Consider the following 21033-nt stretch of genomic DNA (forward strand, 5'->3'; position numbering starts at 1 on the left):
GAGAGAAAGATGGCCAGTGAGACAGTGTATTCTAGACAGCACACATTTACCACGCTCTTTGTGACGTTCTCATGCTCCACTTGTTTCTCATGCACATTTTCTCATTTGTCTATCGATATCGTCCATTCCTTCATTCATGTGGCTTGATCACTTCTGTTCCCATCGGAATGCCTATTATTTTTCTGGGGGGGATCATCTGTACCTTGAACTGTTAAAGTTGCTTCAATGGACATTCAAAGTCTCCTGAAACGCAGGTTATTCACTTTCAGTCCATTGTTTTTGACATGCCTTTCCCGTTGTCACCGATGGCTGTTTAACGTGTCCGTTGTCATGTGAGGCTTTAAGTCGATCATACGATGAGAGAATCTCGGCTGAGAAGTGTGTTCTGGTGAGAAAGAAGAATTAAGAAGTTTGTATAGGAGATCACAACAACAGAAAAGATCATAAGTAGCCATGAAAGCAGAGGATTAATTTAGTAGAGTCAGACGGTGAAGAGACAAAGACTTAAGCTTTGTTAGGCTGTGAACTTGGGGGTGTGACCACAGTGGACCAAACTGTATTTCAACTTTGTTTCAAATTGTTTCAAATTATTTGTTTTATGCAGCTAGAATGCCTGTATGGACAGAATTAGTCTCTGATGAATGAATGTTTGGTAATAATATGCATTGTGAACCCTTTGAAAATATGTTGAATAATATTTTGGCCCAGGTGTGGTATAGGGGGGCGAGGGGTCACCCAGGGGTCAAGTGTTACAAAGAATGGTTGGATACATAACCTAGTTTTCATCCTCGTAGCATCTGAACCTGACCTGTCAAAGGTACAACAGCAACACTTAGGCCTATATAAATGTTTGCAAAGCCAACCATATGCCGGCTAACACTGCACTAGTTCTGCGTACTACACCTTACAGCTCAGTTCAGTTTGCTATGAGGTGTATGAAAAGACACTGCTGGACTAATACAATATATAATCTTATCTTCACATTTCTAATAGCTATGGAATTACTTGAGTTAGGGAATAGAGACAAGATTTGAAAAAGGTTTCATAAACTGGACATGGATCTGTCAATTCATAGCATACAATAGTGAGCAATCTACAAGTCTACACAGTAAAACCCTCTGTTTTAATTCAACTCCATTTGTACACCTGGAGTTACAGGAACACTTGGACCCTAGCATCCATATTTCTGAGGGGAACATTAGCCAAAAGGCGCAGATCTACAAGCTCACGTGAACTTGTTGATCTGCTATTTTTGCCGAAGAGATTTGGTGTACAGTAGATAGAAAAAAGCAGTCCAAGTACAGTTGCAACTCCTTTTGCAGGGTCCGTTTTACTAAGAGTAGAGGATTTATGTGGCTAATGTGTAGAGGAAACTCACCACTTTCCTAGACGTGTCGCTGGGCTCCTCTCTGTGACCAGGCAGGATATGACCCGGCATCTGAGAGGGCCGGTTGTATGTGGGCTGTGGAGACGTCCTGTCAGCTCTACCTCGCTCAGTCTCTGCATACGGAGGCAATAACTCTAAGTCGCGCCTGTTGGTAGGCGAGCGGCTACACTGGCGGCTCGATTCACTGCTGCTCTTTTTAGAGCTGCTCTTAGAGGGCGAGTCTGAATCATCCTCGCCCTGCGACCCACCCCTCCTCCCCTGGCCCACGCCTCTCAACTTGTCCTTGCGCTCCAAGAGTCTGTTGAGAAACGTGCTGTCGTAGTCCTTCTCTCTAGAAGAAGACGGGGGGCTGGTCTGCGGCGGCGGGGGAGCGGGAGGACGCTCACTATCCCAAGTGCCCCGCCTCTTCTTAGGTGAGGGAATCGGGCTTATGTGGCGGCCGTTTTCCTTGTGTCGTCTGTGATGCTCCTCCCGGTCGTCGTTCTGTCTGTGACAGCCGTCGCTGTCGTCGCGGTGATAATCGTTGTGGTACCGCTGTGCGGGGCCGTCGCGGTAGGAAGGGTACATCCTGTACTCCTGGAGCTCCATCTCGTAGTCCCCCCTCTCGTCTCCCCTTTTTTCTGCAGCTCTGCCTCCTCCCGGGCCGTAAGAGGCAGCGAACTCCTCCAGCTCGTCCAGTGAGCCCGTCCGGCTGGCCGTTCGAAATGCCTTCCTCTGCAGGTGTTCGGAACGAGGATTCCACCTAGATACAAGAAAAATATGATAGAGACAAAGAATGTCACGAAGTGAGAGAGAGTTGCACCAAAAGGGATGTAGGAACATAGACATAGTCCATGTGTGTAAATGTGTGTTTAGGCATGTCCGCTATTATCGCCCTTCCAATATTATCGGCAAATAATAGCATAAAAACTTTATATTGGAAAATATCTGTATCGGTCTTTACGTATGCATGCTATTTTACAGACTAAACAAAAAGACTAAACAAAAACACAACTAAATCAACTTGTTTGTTTTACTGTCTGTTGCGCATCTGTGAGGTCTGAACTAGATATTATAGCTATTTTATTTTATTAGATATGTGATATACCGGTAGTTTACGTTTGGTGAAAAAAGACTGTATCAGTTCGGAAATTAAGAGTTGGACAATATCGGAAAATCAGATATCGTCAAAAAATCCAATATTGAACATCTATAGCTCTAGATCTGTCCTTACCTGTTCTGATGGTCATCCTGGCTGTGGTTGGGCCGGTTCTGGTTGCGGGTGGACCTGTTTGTCTGGGAGGAGGGGGGCAGGTCATCGCTGTAGCGTCTTGGGGGAAGGGGGTCGTCGTAACGTTTGGTCTCAGCACTGCTGTTGTCATGGTAACGCCGGGGTGACGAGGGGCCGTCACGGCAACGCTGCGGTTCTGGGCTGCGGTCATCGCGGTGACGCTGGTGCTCTGGGCTGCGGTCATCGCGGTGACGCTGGGGCTCTGGACTGCGGCCATCGCGGGTCCGCTGGGGCTCGGGCTGCGGGTCCATGTCAGGGATGGCGGGCAGAGCCTTCTTCTGGACATTGCGATATGACTGTTGGAAGCCGTTTTCTCCTTCGTGGAGAGAGCTCAGCTCCGACACGCTGCAGGCTGCACGGCACACGACCACAAGCAAATGAATGATTGAATGAATCAAACTAATCAAAAACTAAAATCCTCTTTTGATGGAGCTGAACAAATAGGATAGATTTAGAGAGAAAATAGAGATTCAGAAGCTGTGAAAAGAGGGTAAAGTAAGATTCAAATCATGCAAGTGATTGAAGTACGGGTTGTGTCAAAAGCATGCTCACAGGCTCGTGGGCATGCACATGGTATGTACTGTAGCTGTGACTGAGCACCAGCTTTAAATCACAAGAATGTGCAGTAATCCAGGAGTACAGAGAAGCATGCTGAGATGAGGAAATAGGGAGAGAGTGGGAGGGCTTTTGATAGCTAGAACATGCTCTATTTCAGCTCATAAGTAGACTGCACAGTAAAATCCTCAGGGTTGAATTATACAGTTGTAACACTCAGTGTTACATATTGTACAATCTCAGAGTTAAATTACAACTGAGGATTTTACTGTGTGATCGTGTGTGGAGAGTGAAGCCACACAGAGCTGATGCATGCATGAGTCTTACACTGGTGGCTGTTGGACTTTGCAGGGTTGAAGTGTGCCAGCTGTTTCTCTACATACTGCAGCACCCTGAGAGAGTGCTGGTCCTGAGATGACGGCACACGGTATGGAACTGCCACTCCATGCACTGGAGACACATACTCAGCCAATCAGCATGGAGGATACATTTGATTGTGTGTATATATACTGTATATCTACAATGTGTGTCTATTATGTTTTAGCTTATCATTAACGAACAAATCACGGACACAGTCTGTACGCACGCACACACACCCACACACACACACCCACACACACACACACACACACACACACACACACACACACACACACACACACACACACACACACACACACACACAGTGCACAGTGCACACACTAAGACTTAGAGCTCACCTCCCGTCAGCAGAGTACTGTCAGAGGGGGAGATGGAGGACATCTTGTCAACCAGTGTGGGAGGAGCGATGGGGACCATGGTTGGGACGCCAGAGACAAAGTACGGAGCGTAGGCAGGCATCTGAGGGGTGGAGGTGCTTGTCTTTATACCCTTGCCTGCCTCATACACTTGACACGGAGAAACACACATTCACGTCAACTTATTTTTCATTCTGAAATGTATGACTAACTTGAGCATTATTTGCAATAGAATCCGCATCACAACCAATTACTACACAGTAGCATCTGTAGTGTTAATATTATAATCCTGAGAGGACCAACGAGGTTTGCACCTGGCTTGCACCAACATCTCTCAACATCGTCTCTCTCGAAATATAGAAGCATCTCCGATGTGACCTTGGCTTTCAACCTTGTTGGCCCAAATACTTAGTATCTTTGTGCCTGACTTTCATTGAATTTGTGACCAAATGTAATAATCTCTTCTGGGCAAGTTTAATTTAAATCTGCCAGTCTGTTGAAAAGCAGGACCAATAATTACAATACCCTATATACTTCAGTAGCCTAATAGTTGTAGAAATTATGAAACATTATATGAGTGATTTATTTTATGCACATGATGCAGGGTTTCTACTCACAGTGTCTGGGGCAGCAGCAGGTGTCCGGGCAGCACCAGCAGCTAACGTAGCAGCAGCATGAGTGTGGACAGCACTGGCACCAGCACACCCCCACCAGCAGCAAGAACAACACACCACCCAGCGCCACTGCTGTTACGAACAGCCACTCTGGAAACACACACACACACACACACACACACACACACACACACACACACACACACACACACACACACACACACACACACAATTAGTAGAATTTCAGCAGGACCACACCTCAATCAATTTTTAAAAGGGCCTTTTGGGGAAAATATTGAAAATAGCCGACCTCCATGAACCTACCACACTGAACTAAGCATATTCAAGTCAGTACTGGAGATGTGGCGTAACGGCATGGATTTCTACACAGAGAGGGCAATTCTTTCAACAAGATGCTGCGTTCAGGAGAGTTTGGACAAGGCAATTCTCTTGAAGCTGCCTTCAGGTATGGCATGGAAAGAGGGCATTTGCATTTCTTTCACCATAGTAAAAACTGCATTCATGGTCTGGAGAGGGCACTTTTTACAGACGGATAAAAGGGCAGGGGCTCCAGCCCTCTTTGATGTCTATGTGTGCACATGCCTGTAAACCTCACAATCCACAATCCTGTTGTGCCATATACTGTACTCCTTCAAAGATGGAATGGGGGGAAGATAAATGCAATCCTGGAATCACAGGAATCTCGACTATGCTACGAGACAGAGAGGGACAATCTGTGCTGTTATTATTCAAGAGGCTGAAGATGTGCCTGTTATTTTTCATACAACAAAGTGATAATGCAATATCTCACTCTGCATAACAAACTCAACAGGCACACGCACACACATGCACGCGTGTGTACACACACACACACACACACACACACACACACACACACACACACACACACACACACACACACACACACACACACACACACACACACACACACAGACAGGGGTTAAGACAGTTCAGTACAAAGGAACGTGGGAGCTGCCTGACATTGATAGGAACATGAACTAAATGTAACACTATACACACTAATACAAGATAAGCCTGCAGTTACCACACTGGCTGGGTGAATCATACCATTGTTGCTAAAGGGAGCTATTCACATTTAATTTGAACCATTCCTTCCCGCAATCCCACACACTCCACGATGACAAACTGTCTGACAAGAATTTGAGGTCGATAAACTGAGATGACAAGCTAACCACAACCGTAAATAATACATGCCACAGATGTTTTCCAACACAGCTTAGCGGAAACCGAGAAGTGTTCGTCAATTCATTGTTTCATTGGTGGCAATGATTTTCAAAATGGTTCCCGATTTCACTGTGAGATTATCCCATGGACTGAAGGTCTTTGCACACTGCTGCGTGTTTCGGACCGAATATCGGAGTGAATTTCGGAGCGCGTGAATAAAAAAATCGACCTCACGTTATGTCAATCACGTTTGCACACTGCCGCCCGTTTCGTATTTATTTTCGGACCAGGGTTGATTTTTTTCTATTTTCGCAGCTGTCACACTGAGTCCCTTGCTCTCTCTCTCCCTGGCCTACGGCTTTCGGATTTCCAAAACGCAACGAAAACACGCAGTGCAGTGTGCAACCACCTTGAGTCATGAACACCCGTTCACATGCATTGTGTATTTATACACAGTAATATTCTGTTAAAGAGGTGTTGCCATAGTTTTGTACTTTTTCAGTTTTGTATGTTTTTATGGAGCATTACTCTAATTGACCACCGAGTGGGGTTATAATGTGCAAATTTGCCTTCCCTGTGTATTTTTGGTTTCTTCCTGAAAGCTGAATGCCTCAAAAAGTCAAAAGGCCCGATCGAAAAACATGAACTGATTGACATCATAAAATCATCCCCTCCCCTTTTACCATACACCCAACACTGCAGGTGTGTGGCTAACTACAGCTGGGTCACCACCCACCTGAAAACCAGGCATAATTAACTGGTAGGTGTGTGGCCACATAAAACATAATTGTAACACTTTCTGTACACTCTTATGAAAACAATCTTCCTCCTAGTAGGCTAATCATAATAACTGATCATCATGTTTTTTGTTTTTTTTTGGGGGGGGGGGGGGATCATGGCACCCCATCTTTAGTTTATCTATTTATAAGTGTTCACAAGTAGCCAAGTGGACCCTTACAGGGTCGACTTGTACACTCTAAGACAGGGGTATTCAACAAAAGGCCAGGGACCCCCAAACTGATGGGGAGATGGAGCCTACCTCATAGGGTGGGGTGGGGCTACAACATATATTGTATATTTATGTATAAGTGTACAAACATACCACAGTGCATTCAATACTATGCTATTAAAGTAATAGATTAAAATAACCATGCTTTTATTTTAAACATGCATGTACAAGTGGCCGTACCACTGCCATTTATAAACATACCTTATTAACTGAGAACCAATGTCAATACTATCAATTTATCACTAACAATCTCTATAATCATGTATACAAGCTATTCAAAAGAGACAGAATCATGTTTTTTATATATTTAAAGACAAATTACATCTTTTAAAAAATAAAAATAAGAAATATATAAAAATGTTTTTTTCCCCCTGTTGAAGACCCCCTGCTAAGAGTTAAATGAACACTGAGGATTTTACTGTGTAGTGAATTAATGATGGCAGCTGATTGGCTAGCGTTAGGACAGCAGAGCAGTCGGTGGGGTTAGTTTGGTTATAGGACCCAGGGGACAAGAGGACATGGTTTGGTTATAGGACAGAAGGGGCCAGGGGACAAGAGGACATGGTTTGGTTTGGACAGAAGGGGCCAGGGGACAAGAGGACATGGTTTGGTTGGGACAGAAGGGGCCAGGGGACAAGAGGACATGGTTTGGTTGGGACAGAAGGGGCCAGGGGACAAGAGCACATGCCCCTACCTGGCATAATCTGCATGTCAAGGTCTGGCAGGAGGTCCTGAGGAACACCTGAGAAGCCTGCAGAGAGGGCATGAGTGAGGAGAGGAGAGGAGAGGAGAGGAGAGGAGAGGAGAGGAGAGGAGAGGAGAGGAGAGGAGAGGAGAGGAGAGGAGAGGAAATGAAGGTGAAATAAATTGGAATGTCAGATTCAAAGATAGTTATGTAAGCAGCAGCATGCATGGAGAGACAGAGAAGGAAAGAAGGAGAGAAAAAGAGAGAGAGATTGGCAAGCAGACACAGAAGCATGCATCAGAATGTAATTGGCACTGAGTCAGAGAGCCTGGAATAGGGTGGAACAGAGCTTCTCTGATCGACAGCTTGGCCTTGGATTTCTCCCACTCCACTGAACAGAGTGACCTCTCACCATCCAGTAGATAACAAGAGTGCCAGTAACACACAGGTGCTGTGTATAAGGGTTAGGGGGTATAATGTTGCATGCAGAACACGTGATGTCACAGGTTGGTTTGTTTATCTACACCAATTAAAGCTCTATTTCCATTAGCCTAGGGTCTCTTCACTTTTCTGGGTTTGATCCGGTCGGGAGCGGAAACCACTCTACGTCATGTTGTTGTCCTGACCTAGACGGACCAGAACGGACCAGAACTATCAAACCGGAAACAGTTTAACTCAAAATAATTCCCCTGCGCTCAAGGACATACTTTTAGGGCCTACCTAATAAAAATGTGTTTGGTATATGCATCTTTTAGTCCAACTCGTAGCGACTGGCAAGACTACACTAGGCTACTCGAGCATTTTAATAGGGATTGGGGAAACAAACGGGGGGAACCAAAACAAAGCGACGCCGCTTCTTCTGCTTGTGGTTTCCGCCTAGACAGGATCAAACGGACCGTTGTAAACGATCACCAGGCTTTCCCCCGAGAAAGCTTGGTGACGCGAGGTTAAGTTCCATAGCTCCATTGAAAGTGGCTTCCTGCAGAGGTTCCTGAAACAAAGTCTTTTGCAGTGTTATTCACTCTACCACTCTCTTTTGCTCTCTCTCTCTCGTGTGGCTAGCAAAGAGGAGGATTATTTAACCAGAATTAAAGCGTTGTAAATCTGAATTAATTGGTCTCCCTCCTATTCATACAGTATTCAAATAATTCCAGTCATCAACCCAGTGTATTACAGTGTCAGTTGGTCAGCTACTCTCTGCATTATGCTATTTACTCTTTCATTACACTCTTATTTATGGCTTTACATTTTGTCTGTGAAATAAGCTGGTTTGGCTTCAGCAGAGGTTTGACAGTCAGAGGTTTGACAGTCAGCTGGGGAACCTGCTGGCCAACTGGTCCAGGTGCATACAGTACCACTTAGGCATTGCCACATATAATAGGCATGGATGCCTGGCGGCGTTGCCGGTTCGATTCCCGATCCGGACAACCTTTGCCGCATGTCACTCCCCATTTCTCACCCCATTTCCTGTCAGTCTACTGTACAATCAATAAAGGCATAAAAGCCCCAAAACAAATCTTTAAAACAGTCAGCCAGTAGACATCTGTTATACTAGCAGGATGGTATTATATGAGATCATGTAGTCGGTCCATCATATGCTGTGTGTTTTTGTCCATGCATACAGTACATACGCAATTAAATCCTCAGTGTTAATTTATTCATCTGTAACTCTCAAGAGTATATGGAAATGGACAAAGGGTCCATTTGGTTGACCCATGAGGGTCCATTTGGTTCCAGTTTTACAATGAACACATTGGATTTCAGTGTGAGTGTGCTATCTCATACATGTAGGATATGGATAGGGGACAGCGTTGGCTTGGCATGAGAACGGAAAACACAACAGAACCAGGCAGCAGACAATCATGAGTATCTTGACTTAAACCAGGCTGACACAGTGTGTACTGTACACCCCCCCTCACCCCCTCCCCCGGCCCCCTACCAAGCAGCATTAAGACAGCTCACCTGTGGAATCTGTGCTGTCTACTGAGCTACTGCTGTTTGTCTGGAGGGTATAGCAAACATGCTCCAGTAGTTCACTTCACATGTTTTTGCTGTGGTTCATTCAACCCTGCTGAGTGTGCTAGAGCAGTGGTCCTCAACCTTTTCAGGCCGCGACCACCAAGATAATCATATTTTAAGCACTAAGAGTTGAGGCATTATATTTTGTATAACACAGTTCTATTGTGAAAATAGCAAATCTACATGCTCACAACGCCTTGTGAGCATGTAGATCAGCTATTTCCATAATTTCTGCCACTAATATTTGACAATTTGGCCAATGTTGTCATTTTAGAGATATTAAAAAGTCCTTAAATTGCCACATTAGAAATGTGCATACACCCTCTATAATCTATACACTTAAACTTTATCTTGGTTTGTTTACTGTTGAGTGGGAAAACGGTGTTGCACATCAAGTTATCATCATCATCTGGGGACCCCCAAAAATAATTTGGGGACCCCCCTGGAGGTCCCAACCCACAGGTTGAGAACCACTGTGCTAGAGAGCAGACCTTTCTACAGTTATGACTAGTGTGTCTCTGTGTAGACCTTGGGTTATCTGTGTCATAATGCTTTCTTTCAGTTTGCTTCACCCTCCTCACCCTCTCAGCTTTTTGAGTCTTTGTAATGGCATCATCCGTCCATCTGTCTTCTCTACATCACTCATTCAATCTTCCATGTCTTTCTTTCTCGGCAAAGTCTCCCAGAGCCCATTCCCCTGACTGGCCCCAGCCGTTGTTATGGAAACACTACAAGTGGCTTGCACGGCATGTTAGCTACTCCCATACCAGGAAATCTAGTTCTGTGTAGCCTGCACAATAAAGCCAGTAGTGCTGATTTAACTCTGAAATGTTTAAACTTTAAATCAACACTTTGGCTGGCAGATTTATGATATCTCATGTCAAGGAACCAGGGTTGATCAATATGAAGTGGCAAAGGCTTGGTCTTATCTGTGGCACATTTTTGATTTACACACCATTATAATGTTCTTATTTTGATCATAAGACCCAATTACTGAATGTCAAGTCTCCAGGTTTACTTCAGAATATGACTTATTTACTACAACACTATGGCATATTATGAGTCCACTGGTACTATAGCGGTTCTCAAATGTTTTATTTGCAAGAACCCCCATACAAATGGAACCCATTTGGTTCCATTTGAACACTCTCAGAGTTACAGACCTGTTATGCTCATTCAGGGCTATTTCTTTATGTGTTTCCGGTAATATTATTGTAAACTCATTTTATATGTCTGTCGCAAAAATGTAATTTTGACATACATGTCAACTACAAGCCAGCATGGCGATGAACCCTGCAAGGAACAGATCTTAAAGGTCAAAGCATGCTAAATGGTCTGCACTTCTAGCACCTTTATCCAAAGCACTTGGCAGTGTGCGTTACATTCATCCATTCACACACAGACGGTGGAGGCAACCGTGGCGTGCATGGAACCAGTCTCCTCACCGGGGGAAGTTAAAGGTTAACTCAAGGACACTTTGACGTGAAGCCAAGAGTATCTGGGGTATCGAATCGATAATCTTCCGGTTCACACATGGTCGATCTACCTCCTGAGCCACTGAAGGAAACATTGTCCATGTACTGGCCTCTGACAGTGTATGAGAGTGTATTTCATGGAGCGGTTTGTACATAAAATGGGATGCCATCGATTCTCCCAGCAAACACAGCAAACAAATCAAAGCTATATGCCTAGTAGTTAACTGCACACACAGCATGAGTGTATGCACACACACAGCGCGCATGAGTGTGTGTGTGTGTGTGTGTGTGTGTGTGTGTGTGTGTGTGTGTGTGTGTGTGTGTGTGTGTATGTATGTGTGTGTGTGTGTGTGTGTGTGTGTGTGTGTGTGTGTGTGTGTGTGTGTGTGTGTGTGTGTGTGTGTGTGTGTGTGCCTATATACTGTATGTAGTAGGCCTACGTACTACCCTGTGAGTCAGCCAAACAAAGGCCAGCCTCAGAGTAAATCAAAGTAAGTAGCCGCATGGCGCCTCGGCCATCGCTATGGTAACACTTGTTAACTGTCCACAGACAAGTCGACTGACATTGTGAAGAAACAACAGGATACAAATGGCATTACACCATGCATAGAGAGAGTTTGTCTAAAGCACACACACACACGCACGCACGCACGCACGCACGCACGCACGCACACGCACACGCACACGCACACGCACACACACACACACACAAAACTGCCTTTTGCCGAGTGGTGTCCAGCTAAATGTCCTCATATTCCACATTTTTCGTATCTCGCTATCCTTCTATGGATATTTGTTCCTCCCAATGATCACAGTACAGTAAAAGTATGCACACGCACACACGCACACGCACACGCACACACACACACACACACACACACACACACACACAGAGGGATGACCTCATGTTGACAGCATAGCACCATGTGGTTTGTTGCACAGAAGTGCAGGTCATATTTGCAAAAGCACTTATTACAGTATGTTTCAGTAAAACGAGCAGAGACATACAGTATGAGTGAGCACAGTCCCCATGGTTACACCGTGGGCATGGGAAACAATGCCCAGGCACAGCCAATGCTTCCGATAAATCACCTTGTAAACGAGCTCTCTTTGTCTCCAGTGATGAATATGTTAGCCTTAGACCGCCTTTTTACATAATAACAACCTTTAAGAACTGTACGTGAGAGCACGTATATGTGGGGAGAGCCAATGGGTGTTGGCGACTCTACAGCTGAATGCACTGTAAAATCCATAGTGTTCATTTAATTCTGAGAGAGTGTACAAATGTAACCTGGTCCATGTGGTTTGCACTCTGAGTAGCAAATAGTTCAAATAACACTGAGGATTTTACTGTGTACCCAATGTTGAAAGCAGCAAACCATTTGTGTCAGAAACTCAGAAAGCAGCAAATGAGTTGTGTCATTTTCTACCTGGGATTCAAACCCCTTTCTCCCACTTGGGAGGCCAATTAAACTCCTACCGCTCTTCCAAGCGGGAATCCCTACTCGTCCAGGGGATATATCGCACTTATGTGTTCCAGGCAGTACTACGTGTCAACCAGATCAGGGTCTAAAATGTTCATTTCAATTGTAGGGAGCTCACCAGCAACCACTGTAGATGTTACATTGAACAATATAACCTTTATGTAGCATGCAGATTGGTTAAAACGTACTGGGTCTTCAACAGGGGGTCCGGGGCCCCTAGGGGGTTCTCAGAGTTACTACAGGGTGCCCGCCAAATCTTTGTGTGATGGTAACTTTTTTTAAAACCACTTGAACGCTAGCAAACATATTCCAGGGGAAACATTCACTGAAAATAGCCGATCTACAAGCTCACAATGACGCTCTTTGTGAGCTTGTAGGTCTGCTATTTTTAGTATAGAGGGGAACCAGTAAGACTCCCTAATCGGGAGATAAGCGACCGTTGGTCGCTTATCTCCACAAATATAACCGACGAATCTCACTAAGTCTGACCTCACAAGCCCCATATTTGGACACGAACAACATATAACTCCATATATAGAGACATAGCTGCTGACATCAGTATGACATCACACTGCTGACATCAGTATGACATCACACCGTACACAAATGACCCTTATGTAAGACCGGCATTATCTACCGACAGATTAGATGCAAGCAGGATCTCGACTCTGACACAACTCATCGGCTCATAAGCTGGTTCTCCCTCCATATATGGAGATAACCGACGAATCTCACTAAGTCTGACCTCACAAGCCCCATATTTGGACACGAACAACATATAACTCCATATAGAGACATAGCTGCTGACATCAGTATGACATCACACTGCTGACATCAGTATGACATCACACCGTACACAAACAAAGGTGTGACGTGTGACGTGTGACCGACGGACGGACGGACGGACGGCCGGTGGAGGTTTTGATACTAAACTGCGACCTAACGGTCGCAATAAAGTAGCCTGGCGTTGCTCATACTAATTCCTCACTGCGTGTCCACCACTACCGCCAGGGGGTGGTGTTGTGCAGTCTGGTTTATTAACCAGGCTAGGAATAAAGAGTAGTCTAAGAGCCTAGGTTTACGAAGTATTGAGGCTTTAAAGGTGATACACCATGAAATTTCACTTTTCCTATTTAAAAACCTTTTTTTGGGGTCCCACTAGCACCTTCTATCCTCACAAAGTCCCATTTCTGACCATTGTGTCTTTCTCTGGTTTTGGGAAGGCGGAGGTTAAAAGCATCCCACGGGTTCTCAAAACAGGCTGTCCAGATTTGCTGCCGTCGCTGACGTCAGCGACGGCCGTTTTTGAAGAAAAATATTTTTTTTTTTCGTTTTGTTTTGTTTTTTTTAATTTTTTTTTTTTTTTGGGGGGGGGCGCGGTTCAGGCCAAAGGTGGTACTGCAGCTGAAAAATGCTCTGAGTGCCATTCAAAAATGAGAGATGCTCTCTATTCAGGAGTGGTAATTTAGCCTCAAACCTTTTGAAAAACGTTTTTGGGACATAAACAATATGACAAATGTTGCATGGTGTATCACCTTTAAGTGAGGCATGTTATTAGAAAAGATAATGTTTAACACCCAAGGCTTACCCAACACAAGTAGCTCCACGCTGGCTTCATTTTCCCCCTCCAGGTCATCAGAGATCACCACTTTACAAATGTAGATGCCGCTGTCGCCCCACTGCAGCTCACCTATACGCAGGTCTGCTTCTGTATGGGAGGGTCAGAGAGAGGACAGGGATGAGTCGTGACAGTTAAAAAAAAAGCAGTAGGATATGCACATCCCTAGCCTCGTAAACCACCAACTTCCGGAAAACGCATTGTCATTTTTGTCTCATCTACTGGGATCATTCTGGATATCCGGAAGTTAGTGGTTTACGAGGCTAGCACATCCCCAATGTTTCTTTTGACACAGTGCTGGACGCGAAAAATATCAAATGAAGAAAAAGGAAATGTTCGCACAAGATAGGTTGCTCTCTGTCTTTTCCTTCTTTCTTTTCTTCTTGATGAAGCCCTACATGGGAGAAACCTAATGAGTGACAGACTGTTTTCTTAAAGGTGATACACCATGCATTTAAAAAGTATTTATGTCATATTGTTTATGTCCCAAAAACGTTTTTCAAAAGGTTTGAGGCTAAATTACCACTCCTGAATAGAGAGCCTCTCTCATTTTTGAATGGCTCTCAGAGCATTTTCAGCTGCAGTACCACCTTTGGCCTGAACTGCGCCAACTTTCAAAGCCATCTGAATGATACAGGTTGATGCTGAAATAGCATAGACTAGTCTATAGCAACCAAGGTTCAAACCCGGGTCACCTGCATGAGAAACCAAACATCTACCGCTCATTCAGAAAAGACATGGTAAATAATTATCCTTTTGATGTGCTTCAGGTACTACTCTGACACTAGCATTGCCCTGACTGGATTCTGTCTCCGATGAAAGGTGGTGGAGTGTATAAATACACCCATTCAAACTACAGGAAATGGTAGACTTCCTTTTCCTGTTGGCCAAGGATTGGGGAGGAGACTCAGGCATGTCCAGAATGCAGCTTAATAAATGGCCAGTGACCAGACCTCAACATAATAACTATGGTGATTGCATAAATAACTGCATAATGACTCAATTAAAATGAAATTAATGTGCAGTTCATGTATTATGCCTTTCTCTAGAATAAAGGAGAAGAAAGAATGTTCATCCTCACTTTATGATAATCTACAATAATATTGTCATCACAAGGCTTTTGTACAGATATACAACTTCACAAGGAGCCCAGAGGAACCTCAGTGTGAACTGTGAACACAGAACCTTTCAGGAAGACTGACCACACATTTGAAGGGGTGAGGAGGAATGGCGAGCTAACAAAAGGAGATAGATCGAGAGAACGGGGAAAATGAGGGGAACGCACTAAATCAAATCACATCAGAGGGAAAGGGGAAAAAAACATGTTGGCGTGTGGTCAGATCTACAGAGCAAAAAGTACAAGACTGACATTAAACTAGATCAGAGGGAAGGACAGAGAGAAAGAGAGAGGGCAGGATAAATGAAACGTTAAAGCCTTCTCTTTTGTCTGTGCCTGGCTAGTGAAGAGAAGGCTGATTCTTTACCCTGGGCCAGAGATTCATAAATCTGAGGCCCGCAAACAATGCTACTTCTTTGTCTCTCTCACACACACATGCACACACCTTAAGCCTAATTCATGCTGCCTTCAGCAATAAAGGTCAGCATCGACAATTTATCTTTTAAAAATACATAATTTGTATGTGGGGACCTTTTCGCACAAGCATTCAGTTATTTTGATTGTTCTTGGAGGACAGTGATCCTACGTTAATGGTAGAGCAGTAACATGAGCCTGAATTCAAGCCTGAAATATGCATTTGACTCATCTACTAGCACCAGCTTCTTACTCATCATGCTCAATTTATACTACTAGCCCTTACCCGTTCAAAGATATGAGCTCCAAAATGATGTGCAGTGTGTGGGTTATGGGATGTGCACTGTGCATACAGTATATGAGGGATGGAAAGTAACTTTAACTGGTGCTTGCATGATAATATGTAGGAGCATCAATGTAAGAAATACCCGTTTCGTTTAATGGCTAACCCCCCCCCCCCCGCCCGCCCGCCCGCCTGCACCCCCCCCCCCCCCCCCCCCCCCCGTGTGTGTGTGTGTGTGTGTGTGGGTTTGTGTGTGATTGTGCATGGCCTGAACAACAGCGCCCCTCCCTTAACATGTGTGGTCACAAAAGGTACTGTAGGCTAAATAGATATAGATACACCATAAAAATGCTATTATACAGCATACGATTTGTGAAAGTGACAAACGGGCTTCACAGTTATGTCAGGTGTGTTCATATGCTGATGGTGATGCGATTTCAGATCAATTGCTCCAGCCACCGAGGAGAAACGCTGTTTCATACAGACAGACACTCACTCACTCAGACAGACATTCGCAAAATTATAGTATAGATGTCGTATAACAGAGTGATGCACCAAAAATACCAGAGTATAAATCAGGCTGCAAGTATTGCTAGCACGTGTCTTTCACATTGGAATGTTATTGAAGTTACAGATTTAGGTTATACTGGCTAGCTGGGATTAATTATTTTCAAAACCCTATGCATGATGGCTACAATCTTGCTTTCTTGCATTGCAAATTATTAAACAAATAAAGAATAGTGTTTCTCCTTCTTTACATCTTGCCTATTTAATTATAATATATAATCAAATATAGTGTGATATATAGGAAAAAGATGATAAAATAAATGTTGTTTCATAAACCAACTTCATAGCACTTTCCCCTGTGCTGTGTATAAAGGGAGTCACATTGTGTGAACACCTGACCAATAAACTGATCTGATTCTTAACAGCTTGACTTTCTTGGACACTACTCACACACTCTAGTATTAGTATGGTGTGTAATGTAAAAAAAAAAAAAAGAAGACATTTTTAAGTGAAAGATTCCAGACAAATTCAAAATGGAGAGAGCCCTGCAGTAGTCTTACTGTTGATGATGGAGATATCTCGGTTCTTGTAGTACTCTGACAGTGTGACTGAAGACCCAGAGATGGATGCCACCGTGCGGACAGTCCGGCTGCTGTCGGAGCAGTCAAGGTGGAGGTTCGCTGTGGTTCCTGTGTCGTACCCTCCACCCACTCTTCCACTTCCTCCACCCACGCCCCCGCCCAGGCCTCCGCTTCCGCCCAGGCTGTCGGAGAAGCTGAAGGCGTCTCGCGTGCGGTCTCGGCAGTAGGACTTGTAGACCCACTGCACCACGGGGACCTGGGTGGACACGCTGCTGAAGTGGCACGGCAGCACCACGGACTGGAACAGCACCGCATACCTCTTCTCATCTCTCACAAACACCTGCACCCCAGAGCAGCATGGTGGCAGCATACCTGGGGAAGAGAGGATAGTGAGGCAAAGGCCTGATTTATATCCAGTCGTATGTCGTATGTGTCCCCATACAAAAACAATTTGCCAATCTGGTATAAATTAGGGAAAAAGAGGCTTGAAAAGGCTCACTGTTGTTGAGCTCAGAAGTTAGCTGATACGCCTTGGAGTAGCTAATAAGTGGTTGGGATAGAATTCAGGCAGGGCTACTCTGCCAGTACTTGTCCCACTTTATTCCCATCTTTCCAGATAAACTTTTTTCAAATCGACGGCTTCATCAGGACACATAGAGGTGCATTTTGCTAAGAGATACGTTATAGTTTAATTTATATATACTGTATATAGTATTCGTGAATTCATTTTCTCCATAGACTTTAATTAACGCTCTGACATCACGCTCTGGCTTCACTGTGATGGCACACTAACAGAATCCCTTTTCTGCCCATGTATGGAGTTCCCTGATGTCATCAATATTAAAGGGATATTCCACTTTCAAAAACACTTTTTGTCATTGTATGGTCTAATCAGGCTTGTATGAACACCCTGAACAGTTTTCAATTAGCTTGATTCAGTATTTAGATATTTGATGTAAAAGTTACCAGGCCCGACACGCCCATGCCTCTCCCCACACACACTCATTGTAACTTCAAACTCCATTTTAACCATGATAGATTCATTAAAAATACCCATTATTTTTTCTGGTGACTCATAATACCCTCCTAGTACGTGAGCAGGCCGTGTTTTTTCCATAACGTTTTTCATGTCTTTTTTATATATTTTTATTGTATTTAATTTTTTTCATTTTCACAAAGAATTATTAAAAATACATGAAAAACGTTATGGAAAAAACACGGCCTGCTCACGTATTAGGAGGGTAGTTTGAGTCACCAGAAAAAATAATGGGTATTTTTAATGAATCTATCATGGTTAAAATGGAGTTTGAAGTTACAATGAGTGTGTGTGGGGAGAGGCCCTGGGCCTGGAGGGCCAGATAACTTTTACATCAAATATCTAAATACTGAATGAAGAAAATTAAAAACTGTTCAGGGTGTTCATACAAGCCTGATTAGACCATACAATGACAAAAAGTTTTTTGAAAGTGTAATATCCCTTTAAGCCCATATCTAACAGGACTTCATATGGGAATGCCCATATGATACCATCACTAACAGAATCCATATATGGGCCAGATGGAAAAGAATTGGCGCGACCTCACCCTTTAGGGAGAGGTTGCATGTCACCCTGAGGCGTCTTACTAGTATTTTTCTGTTCGTGTGCAGGTGTAAGTGTAGTCACAAGTCAACATCTAAATAACAATGCTTCAATGCTGTCAATCTGTAATTCATGGTAATCAACTGTAGAACAGTGCAATGTTGCAAAGGAACATGCACAGACAAAATTTTGGTTGGACATTAGACTGAGGAACACTACCAGATCATCTTCCTGTTAGAACACGTGTCAGTAATAAGTAGCCATGCATAATGAGGGGGATTATATTATGCCAGACAGTACCACATACAGTAACAGTGCTGAGTCAAGGTCTGGGATGGAGAAAGGGAGTGACTCTTAAGCCTAATTAATACTGTCGTAAGACTGCTGCTTGCAGAAAATAAACAGATTTTCAAGTGAAACATGTGCCGCTCTTTTATTTTCAGCAAGCAACATGGTTGTACGATACAGTAGCTGTGTATGTGGCTTCCTTGCTAAATAAATTACAATCCTAATGATTGATTGCAAAATAAGCCAGGTGAAGTGTATGACAATATCGCTGTGTTTTAGGGGTATCCTTGACTAAAGAAATTCTTCGACTAATAGTCATAGGCATTTATTGAATAATCAATTAGTTGATTTAATAAACACATCTGTAAAATTGTGTTTGCAATCACTCAGAGATTGACATTCCAATGTTGATTTCACAATGGCAACTGGCTTTTGAAATAATTTCTAGAGTTTACAAGTGATGTGCATGGCAATAAGCTTTATATATACAGTGTATATATATATATATATATATATATATATATATATATATATATATATATATTAAATTAATATATATAATCAACAAAGTCTTCAGCAAAGACCAAACCAACAGATTAATCGCTTAATGGACTATATGAGAGGACAGCCTTACTGCATTGAAAATATTTGTGTCAGGCAAGACTGTAAAACGGTCAGGCCTAACTGACTCAAGAAGCCGACTGTGAGCTGTGTTGACCTAAGATTGTTTTGGAGCTTCTGAAGCTGCAGGGCTCTTGGTCACATGATGTCCAGGGGTTGGACTGCTGCAGTCCAGAGTAGGTAACACACACACACACACAGGAGAGGTGCCACACACACTCGCGCGCGCAATGTGTGTGTGTGTGTGTGTGTGTGTGTGTGTGTGTGTGTGTGTGTGTGTGTGTGTGTGTGTGTGTGTGTGTGTGACTTCATCCAAGCAGCAGGAGGAATGACTGAAGTGTATTTTCAAAAGTGAGCAGAGATAGAAATGTGTGTTGGGAGGGGCAGCTTCATTTAAACCAGACCAGTCTTGTTTTCTTTCAATTACTGAGAAGCTGTGCTTGATCGAGCTTCCAATCTTGTTGTCACAGAACTAATAGCTCAGCTGCTCAGCCAGTGATAGCTACTCAAAACACAGAGTAAATGAAGCCAATTATTATTATTATTATTATTATTATTTTAAGATATGGATTTTTTTATATTCATGAGCTGTATGCCTTAGAAATTCTAAATGTAAACAAAAAGGGAGACTGAGTATAATTATCTCAGACTTTTTGTCAGAAAGAGAGTTTAGATAAGACGATAAGACATAAAAGTCACAGGCAAAACAAAAATAATATTGCAGACAGTATCCTATAAATTGCCTAGGGTACACACTTATTTCAATTCTATGGGCTTAGAAGGGGGGGGGCAGACCCTAGGCCAGGGTATCCAGGCTTTATTAGTTTTTTGCCATTTCTAGAGAATTACAAATAGTTCTCAAGAACCAGGTATCATATTGGAATCTCATTTGACATCATTTAACAAAAATAAAACAATTGTAGCCTGACCTGGTTAGACCTTTCTGATCAATTTTAAGTTAAAACCACCTGGTGCTAGTTAACTAAACTCCCATATTGAATGGCAATGGCAAATACTTTTAATTTATCCTAGAAACAGTCCAAACAACAGAACTAAAGCTTAGGCTACTTCAAAAAGGTCACGTTCTTTGCTTTTAGCCTTTTAGGATCAAATAAATTAAAAAAATAAAGGGGCTATTATTAGCTAAATGTCTCGGGTTGGAAGTGATTTGCTATAATTAAGGGACCCCCAATGCTTTCCGTTATCAAAATTAATTTAATTTCACAAAAAGTTCAGATCATTGTGAATCCATAGATAGCATCATAGCTACTATACACCACAATTCTAACTAACGCAACAAGAAGAATCTGAACAACACGTTATCTAGCAAACAAACAAATAGTTTTTCATCATCACATACCTGCCAAGCAAATTACAGGAATCCACCACCTCATCGCCGAATACATTTTCAAAATTAGGCCTACACAATTCAACTTGGAGAAAGTTGCATGGTTTAGCTACATCCTCTTGCTCTTGACCAGTCTCATCCCTTGCACAACAAGTGTGGATAATTTGCAGATAACGGGACCGCACCACCACCACTACCAGAGTGGGAGGCGCTTCTATCCTCTGGTCCGTTATAAG

At 43.4% G+C, this 21033-nt stretch overlaps 1 protein-coding gene across 1 annotated transcript; it reads right to left on the reverse strand.

The window, feature by feature from the left end:
* Nucleotides 1-349: 349 nt before the first annotated feature.
* On the reverse strand, nucleotides 350-17331 carry LOC308288814 (uncharacterized protein; the record flags this gene model as incomplete). Its single annotated transcript, XM_080730291.1, has 9 exons — nucleotides 350-385; nucleotides 1379-2129; nucleotides 2601-3009; nucleotides 3540-3662; nucleotides 3932-4099; nucleotides 4567-4713; nucleotides 7473-7529; nucleotides 14030-14149; nucleotides 16941-17331. 9 exons carry the CDS (start codon nucleotides 17329-17331, stop codon nucleotides 350-352), a joined length of 2202 nt encoding a protein of 733 aa, XP_080586417.1.
* Nucleotides 17332-21033: the final 3702 nt, after the last annotated feature.

The sequence above is a fragment of the Nannobrachium achirus genome (assembly GCF_963921795.1).
Source record: "Nannobrachium achirus genome assembly, chromosome: 7".
In the NCBI taxonomy this organism is placed as follows: Eukaryota; Metazoa; Chordata; class Actinopteri; order Myctophiformes; family Myctophidae; genus Nannobrachium; species Nannobrachium achirus.